Source organism: Festucalex cinctus, chromosome 17, assembly GCF_051991245.1.
Source record: "Festucalex cinctus isolate MCC-2025b chromosome 17, RoL_Fcin_1.0, whole genome shotgun sequence".
NCBI lineage: Eukaryota > Metazoa > Chordata > Actinopteri > Syngnathiformes > Syngnathidae > Festucalex > Festucalex cinctus.
The window spans coordinates 1,587,162-1,605,466 of record NC_135427.1 but is presented as its reverse complement, the minus strand read 5'-3'; the positions used below and the strand labels follow the sequence as shown (position 1 = coordinate 1,605,466).

The 18,305-nt window shown below is 39.4% G+C and overlaps 1 protein-coding gene across 6 annotated transcripts in view; it reads left to right on the top strand.

The window, feature by feature from the left end:
- Positions 1-10,856: 10,856 nt before the first annotated feature.
- Positions 10,857-18,305, top strand: part of skap1 (src kinase associated phosphoprotein 1) — a 37,101-nt gene continuing 29,652 nt past the window's right edge. For 3 of the 6 annotated variants that reach the window (XR_013279508.1, XR_013279507.1, XM_077503084.1), the window contains exons 1-5: positions 11,268-11,346; positions 11,515-11,820; positions 13,466-13,571; positions 14,004-14,029; positions 15,050-15,166. Coding sequence is in view for 4 of the 6 variants with exons in the window: in XM_077503084.1 (XP_077359210.1) it covers positions 11,781-11,820; positions 13,466-13,571; positions 14,004-14,029; positions 15,050-15,166 (289 nt within the window). In the remaining 2 variants the exon portion in view is untranslated. Of the gene's footprint in view, positions 10,888-11,267; positions 11,347-11,366; positions 11,821-13,465; positions 13,572-14,003; positions 14,030-15,049; positions 15,167-18,305 lie in introns of those variants that run through there. The other 3 variants (XM_077503087.1, XM_077503086.1, XM_077503085.1) reach the window with 3 other exon arrangements.

Sequence of the window (18,305 nt, the reverse complement as noted above, 5' to 3'; positions counted from 1 at the left end):
TACTAAATGATTTATTTATGTCAAAAAATATCAAACTGAACACCAAATTAGCTTAGAGTGACACACAATAAATAAAATAAAACATACTAGCAGAAACAAAAAACGGGACATCAAAAGGCTAAAACTATTTACAAATTCAGCTTGGCATGCTGGGAAAATCCTTCTTCTTCATGTCAGTTTCAAATGCTGTTGACAAATAGATTGCATTCCCGCTCAATACTGGAAATGTGGAGCATAGTCATACTGAATTATTGATGTCAACCTAATGGAGCGCAATTTCATCAATTTTAACTCAATGAATTCACAGGCTGAAAATGCTTAAAAATAAACTAATGTCATGATTCCTTTTTCTAAGTGTCCATGGATTATTTTTTGTTTAGGGACCCTACATGACGTGCCGGACCTGAGCGCCTGGTCGGGTCTGATGTGGAAGGAGGGGCGGGGAGTTTCAATATTTGCACTGGGTGTTGGGTTTGTGCACAAACATCCACACGCTCATACTGGCCCAGCAGCACCGGCCTGTCGGCGTCCTTCTGACGCCCGAGGTTCACGCAGAGTTCAGCCGCAAATGAATGCAGAGTCAATCTGTCAGGACACCAGGGTGGCTGCAGGCCCTCTCGCGCTTCACAGCTTTAGCGTTTGAGGGATCTCTCATCAAAGTTCCACATAAACAGGGAAATTAGCGACCACGTGAAATATAACAGCTGGACTTAATTAGATTTAAGGTGGAAATAGGGCAATTGGAGGGAAAAGGACACCACTTCACATGTTAAAAATACATGCAGGGTTTTGTTTCGATTTGTTTCCTCCTTAGCCTAAAAGCAGCACAAATGACAATGGCATTATTTAAATAAATTACACTTTTTGTTTTGTTTCCCCGTCTGATTTTTCTGTGTATTTTTAAAAGGGCTGAAAAATTTGAAAAATAATGTAATTGAGATTCCCCCCCCCCCCCCCCCAATATTGCGATTATGATTTAATATGTGATTATTAAAAAAAATAATTCCCTTATTGACATCAACCACCAAATCATCTCAAACAGATTAAAGACATGTTCACTTATCTCATTCAAACGTATCGGAGCGTAGCCTACAGTTTTTAGTTTAAACTTATTTTAACCGTTGTACCAAAGCCATTGGCAGAATAAAGCATGTTTTAAATCCATCCATGTTGCTACTATAGCCTAATCCTAGCAAGTGTAAGGTTCAGAAATGAGTAAGATTTAAGTAATTTGTTATATATTTACCTATCCATTTATGTTCCTAGAATTATTATTTACACATTTAGACATTTTTTTTTAAGTACAAGTAGTGAAATTGACTTGTTGAATGTGCTCTCCTCATTCACTTGCCTTTATGTAAAGTTTGCTAGCTCCTGATTGGTTAGTGTTAGTCAGCTGACAAGTTGTCAGGAACTGTTGTGAGTTGTGACTGTAGCTATGTGTGATGAAGAAATCCGTTTCCATCCTGCTTTCTCATATTATAAAAAGTGTACCATTAACATTACATAAGTGCTAAGCTAGTTTGTTTTTCAAGTCCGCCATTCAGACTTGCTAACGCTTCAGTTTGTTGCTAGCTAGCACAGTTAGCCAGCTAACAGCGAGGAATTATTCCCACACACTACTACTACTACTACCACTACTATTAATACTAATAATACTACAGAAAGACACTGCGGAAAGAAATTAAGTTTCGATAATCCATTGTTAGTTTATAAGCTGTTTCAGCTGAGTCACAAGTCCAAGTCCGGCGGTGGTGGTGGTGGGTGATAAGGGCCGAGGGGGTATCATCAATACGGGTCATGGTGGCACATTTGACAAGAAGGAAGCGGCCGGCGCTGAAGACAAGTGTGGGATTTCATTCCGGAGGTGTGATCCCTGCCATCTCTGTGGGTAATACCTCAACGCTCCCAGCGGGCTCTCCATCTGGAGGTGTCAAAGAGTCGTTGCTGCGGCCGACGCCTCCGAGACAGATGTTCACCTCGGGAAGGGGGAGGAAGAACTCGGAAGATTTCTGCTGGACAATGCAAGATGAGGTGAGGAGAACCCACACGGAAGCAAACATTAGGAGGCTGTTTTAAGGATATGCTAATTAAAGGCTAATCGAGGCTGTAATTTTGAAAAACAAAACAAAACAAAACAAAACCTGTGATTCATTTAATTTGGTCTGTAGACTTTATTTTTTAATCTATATAAGTATATTTTATTTATGTACTTATATAGTGTCTATATTACTTCAGTATGTCTGCTAGCTTAATGCTAACATATAATGGAAATTAGTATACATGTTACTATAATTATTAGGGGTGTGAATTGCCTAGTACTTGACGATTCATAGGTCACGATTCGATTCGATACCGATTAATCCCGATATGAATTTACAAGTCGATTGTTACGATTTTTTTTTTTTACTCAATTTAGAAAATACCATTCAGTAAACTTGTACATGTACACTGTAAAGATTTCTGTGAAAATTTATTATTCATCGATCTGAAACTTCAGTTTTATAACTGTATTTAACAAACAGTTTGTAACCTTTTTCATGTTAGAACAGCATTGAAATAAAATATTAAGGCTTAATGTTCCATTAATATAACATTCTTCCATGCTTAAGGTGTGAAAGTTAGACGTTTTGTTGAATATATTTTCATCAAAAATTGATGTTAAAAAATCGATTCGGCTGCCTATTGAATCGATTCGAGAATTGCGTGCTGTAGTATCGCGATATATTGCCGAATCGATTTTTTTTTAACACCCCTAATAATTATAAACCTTCAAACTAGGGATGTTTGATACTACTTTTTATTCATACTAATAGCAGTATGAGTATTGCGTATTCGCCAACACCGAGTACTGGTACCTCGGCTACTTTTGCCATATAAAATTTCATTTCACACAATGCCAAAAAATTGTGAAGACCGTTGCTTCTGATGCAGATGATGATGTCGATGTCAGATCTTCTTTTGCCTTAAGTATTGGTGGCCGTTATCGGCAGCCGCTACGAGGACTTGATATCTTAAAATACGACTGATAGAGCATTGTATATCTGACACATCTCCAGATGAGCGTTCCCCCCCCCCCGCCCCCCCACCCCCCACCCCCGCCGTGAGCTGACATTGAGGTCAAGCCAGTGCTGTTTGTACCCCATGCTGCTGGCAGTTGTTGCCGGCTCTTTTACAAGTCTATTGCCAGGCTCACTTCCTTGGGTTTCTCCCAGTTCCTCTGTCGCACGTCACCCGGCAGGGACCCCCAGCTTCAAAGGGCTAGCCGGGTCCGGTATTCATGGGAGGACCGGGCGGGGGGGCATCTCACAGATGCCTCAGAAGGCCTCGTGTTTTTAGGCAAATCTGGTCACAGGTGAGTAGGGGTGTGAATTGCCTAGTACCTGACGATTCAATTCGTATCACGATTCACAGGTCACGATTCGATTCGATAACCGATTAATCCCGATACGAATTTATAAGTCGATTGTTGCGATTTTTTTCATTCAAATTTAGAAAATACTAATCAGTAAGCTTGTAGAGTGTAAGATTTATATGAAAATGTATTATTTATTTATCTGAAATTTCAGTCTCTGTTTCATGTTTGAACAGCATTAAAATAAAATATTAAGGCTTAATGTTCCGTTCATATAACATTCTTCCATGCTCACGGTGTGAATCCTAACCCGAAGTCAGACGTTTTGTTGAATATTTTTCCATTAAAAATGGAAGTTTAAAAATCTATTCACACACACACAAAAAAAAAGAAAAAAAAAAAGGCAATGATGATAAGACGTTGAATCGGTAAGACTACCAAATGAACAATTCTGAAAAAAAATAAAAATAAATCGATTTTTTTTTTTATTGAATCGATTCGAGAATCGTGCGATGTAGTATCGCGATATATCGCCGAATCGATTTTTTTTTTAACACCCCTACAGGTGAGCATATATTGTTTACATGTGCAGAATCAATTGGAGATTTGTTTTTCTCGCACATAATACGTTCAACAAATTGATATCTCAAAAGTGACACCGTGGTGAAAACGGCAACCGTGCCGCGAAGGAAAGCCGCCTCGTTATGACCAACACGCTCGCTTCTTCCTTTGTTGTGGAACTGAAGCTCCATTTAACTCGCGACCCCCCCCCGCCCCATCCGTGTCAGGCTCTTAATGGATGTGCAAGCCCGAAGGCCCGGCCTCTCGGATCCCCCCCAGCGGCCGCATCCTTTCTCCGCCCCGTCAGTGCGGTAACTGGGAGAGACAGGTGACTTGGCCATGGTTAACGTCTCAATACTCGCTGGGATTGCCTCCAGGATCCGAGCGGCGAGCCCTAATAGTTTTCCTCCTGTCGAGTCGGGAAGAAAAACAAGAGTAGCAAAGGAGGCGGCGCGGCCGAGCGGCACCGCCGAGTACAGAGAAACGGAGTTTATCGCGTGGGATATGTTCGAGAACCACCTGCAAAGGCCATGAATATTTTTACGAACCTGACGGCTGATTAAGTTGGTATCTAAATTTAGAGGTTTCATCAGGATTTATTTACAAGATGTTCACAGTCAGTTTTTACTTGTCACAAAGACGTTTCAAACATATTAAATATTTCACTGTCTGCAAAATTCATTGGAAAGCTTTCACGAACTCAGACGAAAACCTTAAATTAACGACATACATTTTTATGTATTTTTCATTTATGGATTTACAGTGTTCCCTCGTTTTCCACTGTAGTAATTAGTAAGTAAGCTAAGTAGTTAGCTTTATGTTTTACATTTATTATAAATGTTTTAAAGCTCTAAAACCCCTCACCCCACAGTTTATACACTTTTGTCATTTCTCTCTTGTTTACACATTCTCAATGTTCAAACCTTCATAAATTTCATAAAATAGATACATTACTGTAGAAAAAAAAATGCATGCAAAATTGCACTAAAAATGCGCGAGACTGCGAAAAGTGAACCGCGTTATAATGAGGGAATACTGTATTTAAATTTTCACTTTATAAAAAATGACGCTGACACTGGGAACTACCTACGTTTTTTTAATTAAAAAAATAAAAAATAAAATAAGAAATTGTGTTGAAATATTTACTTGCTTAGTTTTTAACTTAGCTCACATGCTAATAATCCTGGAAGCGCCATGCAATTTTTTTTTATAATTATTAAACAAACCTGTCAATTGTTTATATGTTTGAAATTAAAATAAGAAGTTTTTTTTATGCTACTAGTTTCTCTTTTACCACAAATGAATATCGGCTTGAAATATCGGTTATCTGCACATTGACTACCAATAATCGGTATCATTTTGGCCTTGAAAAAAAAAATACATATTGGTCTATCACTAGTGAATATCCGTTATATATAGAGATCATAATAAACGTTTACAGTTAAACAACATCTAAACTAATTGATACACATAAGTTGAAAAGTGCTTTAGAGCGCCTCATTGCTCGCCGTGAGTGCATGCAGATAATCAAAGGCGGGATTTTAAAAAAAACAAAAAAAAACATTAATTTTTATACATTTCCAGCATGACAGCCATCATCTGGAAAATCCAGGCCCGTATCATAAAAAAGCCAGCTAGCTTCATGCTAAAAAATGCAAAACATAAAAAGGGGGTGGCCATTTTGAGATCAAAACATAAAAAGCAATCACTTAGAAATTGGCGCCACTGTAACGCTGAGGCGTGAGCGTCACGTGCGGCGTCGGGATGCGGGAGGATGCTCCTCGTGGAAATTGGAGCGGCTCCTTCCAGAACTCAATCAGTGTCACGTCACATGGTTCAAAGCGGCCAATTCGCCGGTGCCAGCAGGTTGAGAAATGCAAGGTGACAGTTCATTTTACCGCTGACAGCGTGTCGGTCTCACTCGCTGGCTCCCCAGTCAATTCCCAGCGAGGAGTGAAGGTTGCTGGAGACAGACAGCATCACCCCCCCCCCACCCCCACCCTCCTTCTTCCTCAACGCCGTTCCCTCATCGACCTCGCTCTGCTTTGTATTCCAATTAAGTCGACGGGGAAGGGAGGCGGCGGGATCGCGCGCGGACACGTTCTCCTGGCGTCCTTCCAGTATCTCAATCCCACTTGTATCAATAGCGTTGGCTCACTTGTTTCAGCGAGATAATTCATGGATTCTTCTGGCGCGAAGCGCCTCCGGGGACAACAGTCTTGGCCGTGAAAAATAGGCCGCGCTCATGCGTGCATACATCACGTGTAATGGAGGTATGTCATCGCTCAGTGAGCGAGCCGCAATCGCTATGCTTAGCGGACACTTCAAATAATGCTGGATTAATATTTGCACATGGCTCATATATTCTACAATAATACAATCTCCCCATCCGGCTTCCTATACGCCGAAGTAACCACAAGGAACGCTGCGCACGTCGCGTTAGCTCTTATTGTCTTTTGTGTCCTCAATCTATCATCGCTTCTTACCTTTGCGCCCCCCCCACCATTCTCAAAACTCCCCCCCCCCCCCCCCCCCCCTGCACTGACATGTGTGTGAGCAATGGGTGGGCTGGGAATACAAGTATTGTGAGGAAATCCGAAACGCAAACTGCTTCTTTTTATCTTCTCCGGCAACACAAACATTTGCCGGTGACCCTTGGAAAGTGTTGGTACAAATAAACCCAGCAAGTTGGCTCAAATTGACCCAAATGGCAGGTTGATAAAAAAAACATTTTTAAACTGAAATTGGGTTATTTTTGACCTATCAGTTCTAAGAGAGAAAAAAATAATAGTGATTAAATGCAGCGAAAAACTAATTGTTGCTTCCTCAAAAGAAGCTCAATCTGCTAACCCAACGTTGGGTCCAAAAGGGACTGATCCAATTCTGGGGTATTTTATATATTATTTTGACCCAGCACGTTGGGTCAATAACTTCATCCATCAAGACTTAATACCAAGAAATTGATTGCAAAGTTATTATTATAGCTGTGGTGAAAATTTTTAATGACTAACATTTCCTGCGAGCAGCTTTAGCTTTTCAAAAATCCAATCTTCAACTTCAAAATAATAAATAATAACCCAACCTTGGGTAAAAGTAACCCAGTCTGCTCAAAATCCAGAGCCATGACATAGCTTTTTTTTTTTTTTTTAAAGCAAAAACAGTTGGGTCCAAAATTGGGTACAAACCAATTTTTTTGAGTTATTTTACCCAAAAAGTTGGGTCAAATTAAATGAATAAATCACAAAGCAAAATAACTCATAAAGCAACCCCTTTATTGGGGGGGGTTGTTTTGTGAGTTATTAATTTGACCCAACTTTTTTGGTTAATTGCATAACCTGATTGAATTGGGTCAAAAATTAATCGACCCGACTTTTTGAGTTATTCACTCCAAAAAGTTGAGTCAAATAAAATTAATAACCCACAAAGCAGCACTTTAAAAAAATAAATAAATGACCCACAAAGTAACCAATATTTTGGTGTTGTTTTGTGGTTTATTAAATCAACCCAACTTTTGGGGTTAATTGTTTAACCTAATTGAACAGGTAAAAAATGAACCAACCCATTTTTTTTTTTTTTTTTTGTAGTGAAATTAAATCAATAACCCAGTAAGCAACCCAATTGTATGTTTTGTTTTATGTTTTATTCACTTGACCCAACTTTTTGGGTTAATTGAACAGCCTGATTGAATTGGGTCAAATTTTTTTGGCGTGAATAACTGAAAAAGTTTTTGGTGTTGTTTTGTGGTTTATTAACTCAAGTCAAAAATGAATTGACCCATTTTTTTTTTTGGGGGGGGGGGAATTAAATTAAGAAAGCAACCCAATTATATGGTTTGTTTTATGTTTTATTCACTTGACCCAACTTTTTGGGTTAATTGAACAGCCTGATTGAATTGGGTCAAATTTTTTTGGCATGAATAACTGAAAAAGTTGGGTCAAATTAAATTAATAACCCACAATAACCCACAAAGCAGCCAATTTTTGGTGTTGTTTTGTGGTTTATTAAATCAACCCAACTTTTTGGGTTAATTGTTTAACCCAATTGAACAGGTCAAAAATGAATTGACCCAATTTTTTTTTTTTTTTTTTTTTTGAGAAGGGGGGGGGGATTAAATTAAGAAAGCAACCCAATTATATGGTTTGTTTTATGTTTTATTCACTTGACCCAACTTTTTGGATTAATTGAATAGCCTGATTGAATTGGGTCAAATTTTTTTGGCGTGAATAACTCAAAAAGTTGGGTCAAATTAAATTAATAACCCACAAAGCAGCCAATTTTTGGTGTTGTTTTGTGGTTTATTAAATCAAGTCAAAAATTAATTGACCCATTTTTTTTGGGGGGGGGATTAAATTAAGAAAGCAACCCAATTATATGGTTTGTTTTATGTTTTATTCATTTGACCCAACTTTTTGTGTCAATTGAACAACCCAAAAAGCTTGACCTGTCCGTTTTTGACCCAATTTGGCTTACTTTTGACCCAAATGTTTCTAGAGTGTACGTGCGTAGCTAGGACAGGACACAGATACAGACTCCAACACCCCGCGCGCCCCGAGGAACCTCCTGACTCGCTCTCCTGGCGCTATCAGATCAGAGAGACCCGCTGTCCCTCCCCACACCGCTATGCAAATGAAAAGGAATGCGCTGATAAAAGGCCAGATCCCAAAGATGAGAGGGCAGGAGGAGGACAGAGCCGGTGATTCCAAAATGGGGGGTGTCGGGGGAGTGTGGCAGGGGTTCGAGTGCGTAGGGGGGGAGCCACTTTGGTGAGATGAGAGGTGGCCAAGGAGTCAGTGTTGCTAGTAGTGGGAGATCATAGCCTCGCTCCCCCTCAGCGGCGTTTGATACAGGGCTTTTGTCGCTCTTTCAGCGGCGCATTGTTGCCCGGTGTAATCCCCGTCGGATTACAAAGGGCTTCCCTTTTCATATGGGGGCTGACCCAGCAGGCAGGTGGCTGCGGCTCTGTGGAGCTGTCAAGGGGAGGGAACCTCTTTTTCCAAAAGGGAGGGGACCCCCAGTTCCTCTCACCTTCACAGGGGCTTTTTGCTAGGAGGCCAGTCAGGCGCAGGTCAACGTGGGGACAATTCCGACGCGGGACTCAACTCGGCCTGACCCCGCGGCTTCCTGTGGGGACGCGACAGGGAAGGAGGCCGTCGTCGAACTCTGCACAAAGATATGTTATTGGAAATAAAAAGCGTTCCCCCCATCATTCCTGAAGAATTTTATTGATTTTTATTTTTTTTAAATAGATTTTATTGTTCTGCGATTGGCTGGCAACCAGTCCAGAGTGTACCCCGCCTACTGCCCCAAGCCAGCTGGGATAGGCTCCAGCACCTCCGCGACCCTTGTGAGGAGCAAGCGGTTTACAAAATGGATAGATGGATGGATTCCGAATTTAGAGTTGGGTGCCTTGCAGTACCACATTGAGCCACCAAATGCCAGGCAGCACTGAGTTCTCCTGAAAGACATGCTGCATTATTAACATAAGAGCAAGAACCAAAGGGAGAAAATGCCCCAAACTAATATATAATAATAGTTGATTTTACCACAGAGCAGAGAGAATATGTGAATGTGATTTTTTTCAAAACTTATTTTTATGCATTCCAGTTTATAAACATCCTAATTTCTATCCCAATTTCTGTTTGTTTGTTTTCTGTTTGTCTACATTTTGTCTGCATTTCACATATTAGGTTAGCATTAGCGCACTTTCGTCAGATTAAATTTTTTTTTTTTTTTTTTTTTTTTTTTTTACATTTTGGTGGTCAAATAGAAAATGTTTAATTCTCTTCTGTTAAAGTGTTTTACTGCAAACTGACAAACAGCTTGAAGCACAATTTAGCTCTTAATAAAACACTGAGATCAGATGATGCAAGTAAAACCACTCCACTACATGAACAAAAGCCTCAGGACACACCTACTCATTATATAGTCAATAAAGAGGTTGGACTAAACCTCTAATGACCCTCAATCTTCCTTTTTCATCTTATTAAGACAATTGTGTGCTTCCAATGTTGTGCGAATAGTTTAGGGATGTTCTTGCCTGTTCCCAGTGCACAAAGCAAGGAAGGGCAAATCCAGATGATGAACTTCCATATTTAAAAAGGAAATTAAAAGCTCAGCCCGAGTTGGCGCCTTGAGCCACGCGTGATTGAGCTGCGGTCATTTGATGGCTTCCCTTGCCGTGCGTCAGTTGTGTTTGCGCGATCAATAAAACGATAGGCGAGGCCCAGCGTGCGTTCTATTCATTTTACACTCCCCGTGCACGTTCAAACTGTTTGTGTTCAGTCACACATCTACTGCTGTTATAAATCATTGCTCAGATACTGTGAGGGACCAATTTAGAGAAGCTTGTGTTGTCACAAATATCCTAATTAGTTTCTCAGCCCACATCGGAGAGCCATCAGAATGGTCAATACGATGATTTAAACCCAGGGAGAGGGAATTAAATCTATTAAAGCATTTGCTAATATGTGCTCTTCTCTGAAAGTAATGTATGGATCCTTTCAAAACCTAATCGGCTAAGACGGAGACCAAACAACAGTCGCTGTAGTGTAATTTCTAAACACAATGCAGTAGCCATTATTGAATTTGAAAAACAGTGGGTTTGCGTTTACCACTTGCAGACAAGTCAGCTCGCAAATCTACATGGTAACTGGATTTAAGCATAATTAATGTCACCTCCCAAGTGTGATGAAATATTCTGTATGCAAGCTCAAAGAAGCAGTACATTACCATCAACATAAAAACACATTGGGAAAACAAATGCAATAATTCTTTCTCAAACAAAGTATCCAATGAGTGTATGCACTATGCATTAAACATATCAGGGCATCCATTTTGTACTGAAACGTTTTGGTGGGATTATCTCTCAAAACAAAAACTGCAGCGCTTTCCAAAATAATAACGCTGTAATTTCCGATTTCACTAAGGCTCCTGAATGCAGCATCCACATCAACATGGAGGCCAACCGCGCAGTAAGTTCGATGTTCGACACTTTAAACTCTTTTTAGAGTTTTTTTTTTTCTGGTACGAGTTGCTAAACGTGTAGGGTTACTGGGACTTAAACAGGCTGTAATATTTGAGTAGTTTAAGACTAGAGCGCAAACTTTAGGTAAAACGCATCGCCCGTGAAACAGTACTGTGGCGAACGGAGCTTCAGATAAACAAATCACGAAGCAACAATTGTTTGAGTGTAGTGATAAATTATATGATATAATTCTTAATTTGTTCATTTTTTTAATATCTTATTTTTATTTTTAAATATTGTTTTTATTTATGTAGTTTAATCCAGAGCAAATGTTTCCGGGTTGACAAATAAGGTAATCTGATTGGCATGTTGGCAACTGCGTCACAACAAAGCCCCTCCCCTCTACCTTTCCCGGAAGCGAACACTCAAAATGGCGTTCGTCCTGAAGCGAGTACACATACTAAAGGTAATTTTTTATAGGATTCAAGTTTGGTTTGGTCAAATCTAGAAAACAGTTTGAGAGGTTTAAAACTAACAAGTAACAATACAATAATACTTTTTTGTACATCCTTTTCCTCCATACTTTTTTTTTTTTTAAAGTAACCCTGAGTTTTGTACATCTGTGACGCTGCAGGACGAACTGGGGCCTTCACTTCCTGTCAAACTTTGTGTCAGCATCGACTGAGAAACCACAGGAAGTTATCATCTTGCGCACACGCCCCCCCCACCACCAAACCCATCTATCGTGTGCATCTCGATGCTACTGGCACGGAAGTTGTGTTTCGGAGCGCAGGTGGCTCTTGTTTCTGTGTCAACACCGTGACAGGACGTCGGGCCGAGTGTGCGAGTTAAAAGGAAAAAAATACTACGCAAGGGCGAGCACACTTGTGGACGTCAGGAATGGGGACCATCCCAAACGACATCAGGAGACTACTAGATGGTAATCTTTTTTTTTTTTTTTAAATTACTTAACTTTTTGTTCTTGTTTTTTCATCATTCCTGTCATTTTTGCCGAAAATGCCTAAAAAAAGGTGCACCCAAAGTAAACTTGAAGCTGTTCTTGAACCATTTGGACTAGCACCAGAACTTTGGTCTCTTTTTAAAAATAACACTTTGAATTTTTTCTCCCCAACAGTCAGAATCTGTTTAAGTGCAACTGGCACTGAGTAATGGAAGTTTGAATACAAAAAAAAACCACACATTTTATTTTCGTCTAATTATTTTTCACAAAATGTGCCTTGAAAATGAATGTAGAATGTTGTGCTGGACTGGAAAACGCTACAAAATGAAAGCTTGAGGTCTTCCCTAGTTCCAGTTCAGGTTTGACAATAATATTACAAAAAATTAGCATTTTACACAGGTTTTTCTAAAACATCGTTCCAGGCGAAATAAAGGGTGCCATTTGATTGACCTTTGAAAAGCCGTGTCAAGTTTAAAAAAACAAAATGCATTTTATAATTGTTACTCATCAATTTTAGCCACAGATGAAATATTATATCCACATTTTGACATTGCTTTCAATTCATCATGGCCACACATATGGAAGGGATATTGTGCTTTATGACGCCATGACAATGTGCTCTCCTTTGGCCCTTTTAAAAATGATTAAAAAAAAAACCCCTGCAGTGACGTATTATGAATGCCATTGGCTCTTTCCTTATGTAATCACCCTGGTTTCTTTGTGACTGGCTCATGCCTCGTAAAGGAGTACCTTTTACTCATGTTCAAAGTTGCCATCTTGCCACTCTCATGTCCTTCTCAGGTTCAGGCCTACAAGAATATGCTAAGTAAAGCGACCATCAGGATTGGATGAAGCTTTTGGGGATCGTCATACACAGCCAGGCTTAAAGCCACCAGGCCTTTGCACAAAGATTTGCATGTGTTTTGATATCAGTGAGGGTTGAGAAATCAGATTAGTGATGTGGGCCAACCTGTTTGCTCGCCCCATCACACAAAATGGACGCTCGGTTACATTTGCGGTTTTGGATGATGGCATCATTTAGGCCAGTGGTTCCCGTTTGTCATTCTCCAAAAGAAGAACGTCAACATATTGGATCGTTAAGAACTTGTTGACGATCTCATAAAGCTGACGGATCGGCTAGATCGTCTGTGGCACATTCTATACAGTTCAACTTTATGCGGGCTCAAGCTTGGTTTATGCCAGCGCGGCCCGGCCACCTCGAAACCTTACCCGACAGCCGACGGGTACGGAACTCTCTTCTGTATGCTCTAGCATAAAAGAAAACAACAAAAAAACATATAAATACGTCTTTGGGACACTTGCATAAAAAAAACAACATATTTACACGTTATTGGGAGCAAATGAGTTAACAGATGTCCATCCATCCATTTCCCTTTAAATATTGTGAACATGACGACGACGATATTGTGGCAGTTTTAATATTATGATGTCACGATATTGCCCTTATCGTTACATCCCTAATTAAAAGATCAGATTTTAACCCCCAACCCCCCCCCAAAAAAATCCCAATATGAACACCAATAAGCAGCATTGTCCTGATGGCTCGAAGTCTACTGAGCACCCTATTTTAACATTCTTTGTGTTCTTCTTTCTTTGTGTTCAGACTGTGAGCTGTTTGTGTCGGAGATCCTCCAGGACGAGCAGCTGAGCAAAAATGCGGCAGAGACACGCAAAGTCTTACTGAATAATTTCAGGGTGGTGCACGTGAGGTGAGAATCCACATCATCAATGTGGAGCTTATTTTTTTTTTTTTTTTTTTTTTTTTTTTTTTTTTTTTTGGAAGGACCGCTCAAGCATCACGGTGTAATTTCATGGCCCAATTATCTAATGTTTGTTGCTAATACCGAACAAGAAGTCTAATTGGTGCTCTAATTGCCTTAAACACAGTTTGCTACATTCAGATCAACTCATTGATTCGAATGGCTTATTGCTGTTATCACTTTTTTAAAGGTCTCGTGCCAGAGGAGCTTTTTTCTTATCATTTCCTTTTAATTTGATTCAATTTGTGGATGGAATAGTGACAGAATCGCTTGTAAAGAAGAGCCCGGAAACAACACCATGTGTCGGTGCAGAGAAACCTCTGCTGCTTTTGTGGTTTTTAATTTAAGAAGCTGATTTTTTCTTTTTTTTTTTCTTTGCAGAAACCCTCAGGAATTCCCCTTCCCCTGTAAGTATCATTCAATTATTGTCACACAGTTAGCAAAGTAGCAGTTAGCCTACATCAAAACATGGTCTCTTCTTTCATCAGAAAAAAAAATATATCTATCTGTTTCTGTTTTGCAACAATTAGCATTAGAATATAGCTAAGTTTCATCATTATTCACAAATCTGTTTAAAACAGTGGGGAAAATAACTTGTTGCAACGTGGCCCTGGATGATCTCTTATACTCTGCTGCCACCTGATGGCTGTTTTTGTAATAACTACAATTGCTTAAACCGTTGAGTTCAGAGACTGCATTGAAACTCTAGCATAAAAGCAAAACATTAAAAGAAAATGTAAATATGTCTTTAGGACACTGGTAAAATTTAAAATAGAACGTATTTATACATTTTTGGGAGCAATTGAGTTAATAGATTTTATAAAATAATTATTGCATATTGTTAGTATTGTATGTGTTTCTGTAAAGCGCTTTGTGACAGCTATGGCTGTTTGAAAGCGCTATATAAATAAAGATGGCTTGATAATCTATTACTTGTCGATTAATATCGATGAGTAATCCATTCAACTGATTTTTGAAAATAATTATCAATTAATTTGATAATCAAATAGTTGTCAATATCGATGAGTAATCATTCAATCGCTTTTTGAAAATATTTATCGATTAATTTGATAATCGAATAGTTGTCAATATCGATGAGTAATCCATTCAATTGCTTTTAAAAAATATATATCGATTAATTTGACAATCGAATAGTTGTCAATATCGATGAGTAATCCATTCAATCGATTTTGAAAATAATTATCGACTAATTTGACAATCAAACAGTTGTCTATTAATAACGATAAGTAATCCATTCAATCACTTTTGAGAATAATTATCGATTAATTTCATCATCGGTGAGTTGTCGATGAATCGTTGCACCTCTCCAAGCATCTGTGCTTGTACTCGAGTACCTCATACATGAGCCACCTGTGCTGACTGTCCTCTCCTCCCCCTCCCCCTCCCGCTCCCCCCGCCCCACCCAGCCGACTCGAGGGAGGAAGACGGCTCTGACGACAACCGCAGCTCCAGCCTGGGTCGCTCGGCGCCGTCCGACGACGCCTCGCTGGCTTCCGACTACCAGGAGGACGGAGCGGCTGAGTGTAAGTGCCCGCCGTCCTCGCTCTCGTCTGCGCGCGCGCGTTGTTGACGGGCCGCGGCAATTAAACGGAAGAGTTATTGTTGATTTCCGGTGAGGAAGCTGCCCGGCTGCACTTTTAACACCCTCTCAGATGGCCTCTTGGCTCCACGGGAAGCGCACATTGTTGTCCTCATTTGAGAAAACGGATCACGCCATTCCTCCGTGACATCACCGACTCCTCCCCCCCCCCCCCCACCCCCTTCTATTATTGGCCAGCTAGCCGGTGGGCTTGCGCTGCTGTCTCACAGGGCCGATTGGTGAGCTCGAGCTCCCCCCGGTGGCGGTCGCGCGTACTGCGGGCGGCCCACACAGGCAGGAGGCTTTGTAGCCGCGGGCTAACGTCGGTGATTGATTGAAGCGCGGCCCCTCTATCCTTTCACAAGCGGGTTTGAAATACAACACTGTACCTGAGGGGCCATGTGTGTCCTGTCCCTCTCTGGCTTTATCAATCTTTCCCTCCATCTTGCTCCCCTCCAGAATTTTTAGTATTCCCAACTCGCCGCGCCAGCTAATCGCCCTTGACATGCCGCAGGTGGGCATTATTGACTCGGGCGCCTCTGGTGCCCCTTTCTTTTTTATTTATTATTATTTTTTTTTTCTGGGAGCACATGTAGACGATTCCGTGCGTACAAAGGGGGGGGGGGGGGGGTGTTTACGGCGGTTTTAACGCGCCGCTCGTTAATGCCAGCTGGTTGTCGTCAAATATGGCTACGTGAAGTCGTGCGGCTCCGCGACACAGGGAAAGCGCAGCAAATGGTGGGACAATCATGATTATTATTATTATTGTTATTATTATTTATTTATTTTTGCTTTAATATTGGGAGCGGCTAGAAAGTCGGCCTCACAGTTCTGAAGTGTCCCGGGTTCGAATGTCAGCTCCGACTTTCTCGAATTTCCTCCCACGTTAAAAACATTTTTTTTCCCTCCCTCACTATTGTGATTGCAATTTAATATCCGATTCTATGTACTCTAACCATTTATAGCAGTTGTACGAAAGTAATACAGGAGTCATTATTTATTACACATTTATTACTGTGTAATTATTTATTAGACAAATCTATACCATTACATGTTATATTTTGCACGTTATTACACATTTTTTTGACTGTTATCATTTATTGCACATAAATCTATACAATTACCTTGTATCTTAAATATAAATATAATAAAATAAAATAAAATATAATGAATATATAAATAAAAATAAATATAATGCAATTTGCAATGCTTTCTGGGAACCAAAAAGGAATCTGTATTTTTTTTTCCCTCCCAAAAATCAGCATTTGTTTAAAAAAAATAAATAAATAAATAAAAATCCACACGTTCAGGGCCCTAATTTAGACACTACAAATAAATAAACGTATATATATTTTTTAAACTCTACCAGAGTGCACCGCCATTGCCAGTGTTAAATGTGAACGATATCCAATCAGGCCCCTAAAGTGCAATTTGGCCCGAATGAAGCAACATCAGATGGTTGCACTTGAAATGTAAACATTTTAGCGCGGCATTAACAAGCGCAACCTTTGCTGCCTCTGGCGCTCTGCACGCCCCCCCCCCCATGATGGTGTTAGCGTAGTGAATGGCTTATGTCCTCAGCCAAAAGGGCATGCGGAGTTCAAAGTTCAACTTGTGTTCACCGGGTGCACTTTCTTGCAGAGGGGGAAAAAAAAAAAAACAAAAAAAAAACCGCTTAATGGAAATCAGTGACATCATACGTCAGGCGCTGCTCATTTCGATTCCCTCAGGAGGTGTTTGATTGGACGAGGAGGAGTTGCAGTCGTGTCTTTGGTCGAGGGTGGAATCATTCGCTCATTCCATATTCCTTAATCATGAGATCGAGTTTTTCATATGGCAGACTATATCGTTCACTCATCAGTCCAATGAAAAATAATCAAATGAAAGTCTTGCATAATTGCAACATACCGCTAGTTCACTTTATTAGATTGTTTTTAATGGAGAGCATTTTACAATATTAATAAAAACATAGGTGCATCAATTAATCAATTAATCGACAATTAATTGATTCACAAAGTAATCGACAATTATTTTGATAATAGTAAATATTCTGATTTCTGTAGTCCACCAAAGAAAACTATTTTTTTGTGTTGAATCGCAATAATTCACTTTTAATTTAAAAAACGGATCAATATTTTCGCCGATTTTCTGGCACGTTTTGGCCCAAACCTGAAATGGAGCTAAATCGGCCATGTTTTTCTGCAACTGTCAATTTGAAATAATGTACTGTTTTTGAATACAAGGGTGAAAATTTAAAACGTTTTTAAAAATACTAGAGATAGACCGATAAGGTTTTTTTGGGCCCAATACCGATACCAATTATTAGTAGTGAAGGATGCCGATAACCGATATTTGGAGACGATATTCATTTTCACTAAAAAGGGACATCAAAATTTGGAAAAAATACAAACTCCAGCTCTTATCTTTTTTTATTTTTTTATTTTTTTTTTATTTTAAAGCACATGTTTATTGAGCAACTTTTAGGGTTAGTAAAATATATATATATATATATATATATATATTTTTTTTTTTTAAATCTTAGTCAATAGACAAGTTCTGGGATCTCCCAGGCGCAGTAGCATGTTTTCAAAAGTTAAATAAAAACAAACAATTATTTTCTACAAAAAATAAGTCTTCCAAAATATCCAAAGTATTACATTTTTACTTATCTTAGTTTTAATTTCAATCAAAAACACAAGGTGCAGAGAGTTCCCAGGGTCGACAAAAATGAAAATAAAAACTTTTTTTTAAATTGACATTTAAATTAGTTCCCTGAAGTTAACACTTAAAAAAAAAATAATAATAATAATAAAAAAGGATCTATTATCGGCCATATGATTCTTCAAAATGGCCGATGCCGATATTTCTCAAAATGCTGAATATCGGCGCCGATAATCGGCCCAGCCGATAATCGGTCTATCCCTAAAAAATACGATTAATCGTCAAAATAATAGACGGATTCATTTATTAAAAAAATGTTTTAGTTTCAACCCTCCAAACAAAGCACTTTGTCTCTCCGTGCTGTGATGCATTGAAACTAACAATTATTTTAGTAATTAATTAATCTGTCAATTGTTTCGATT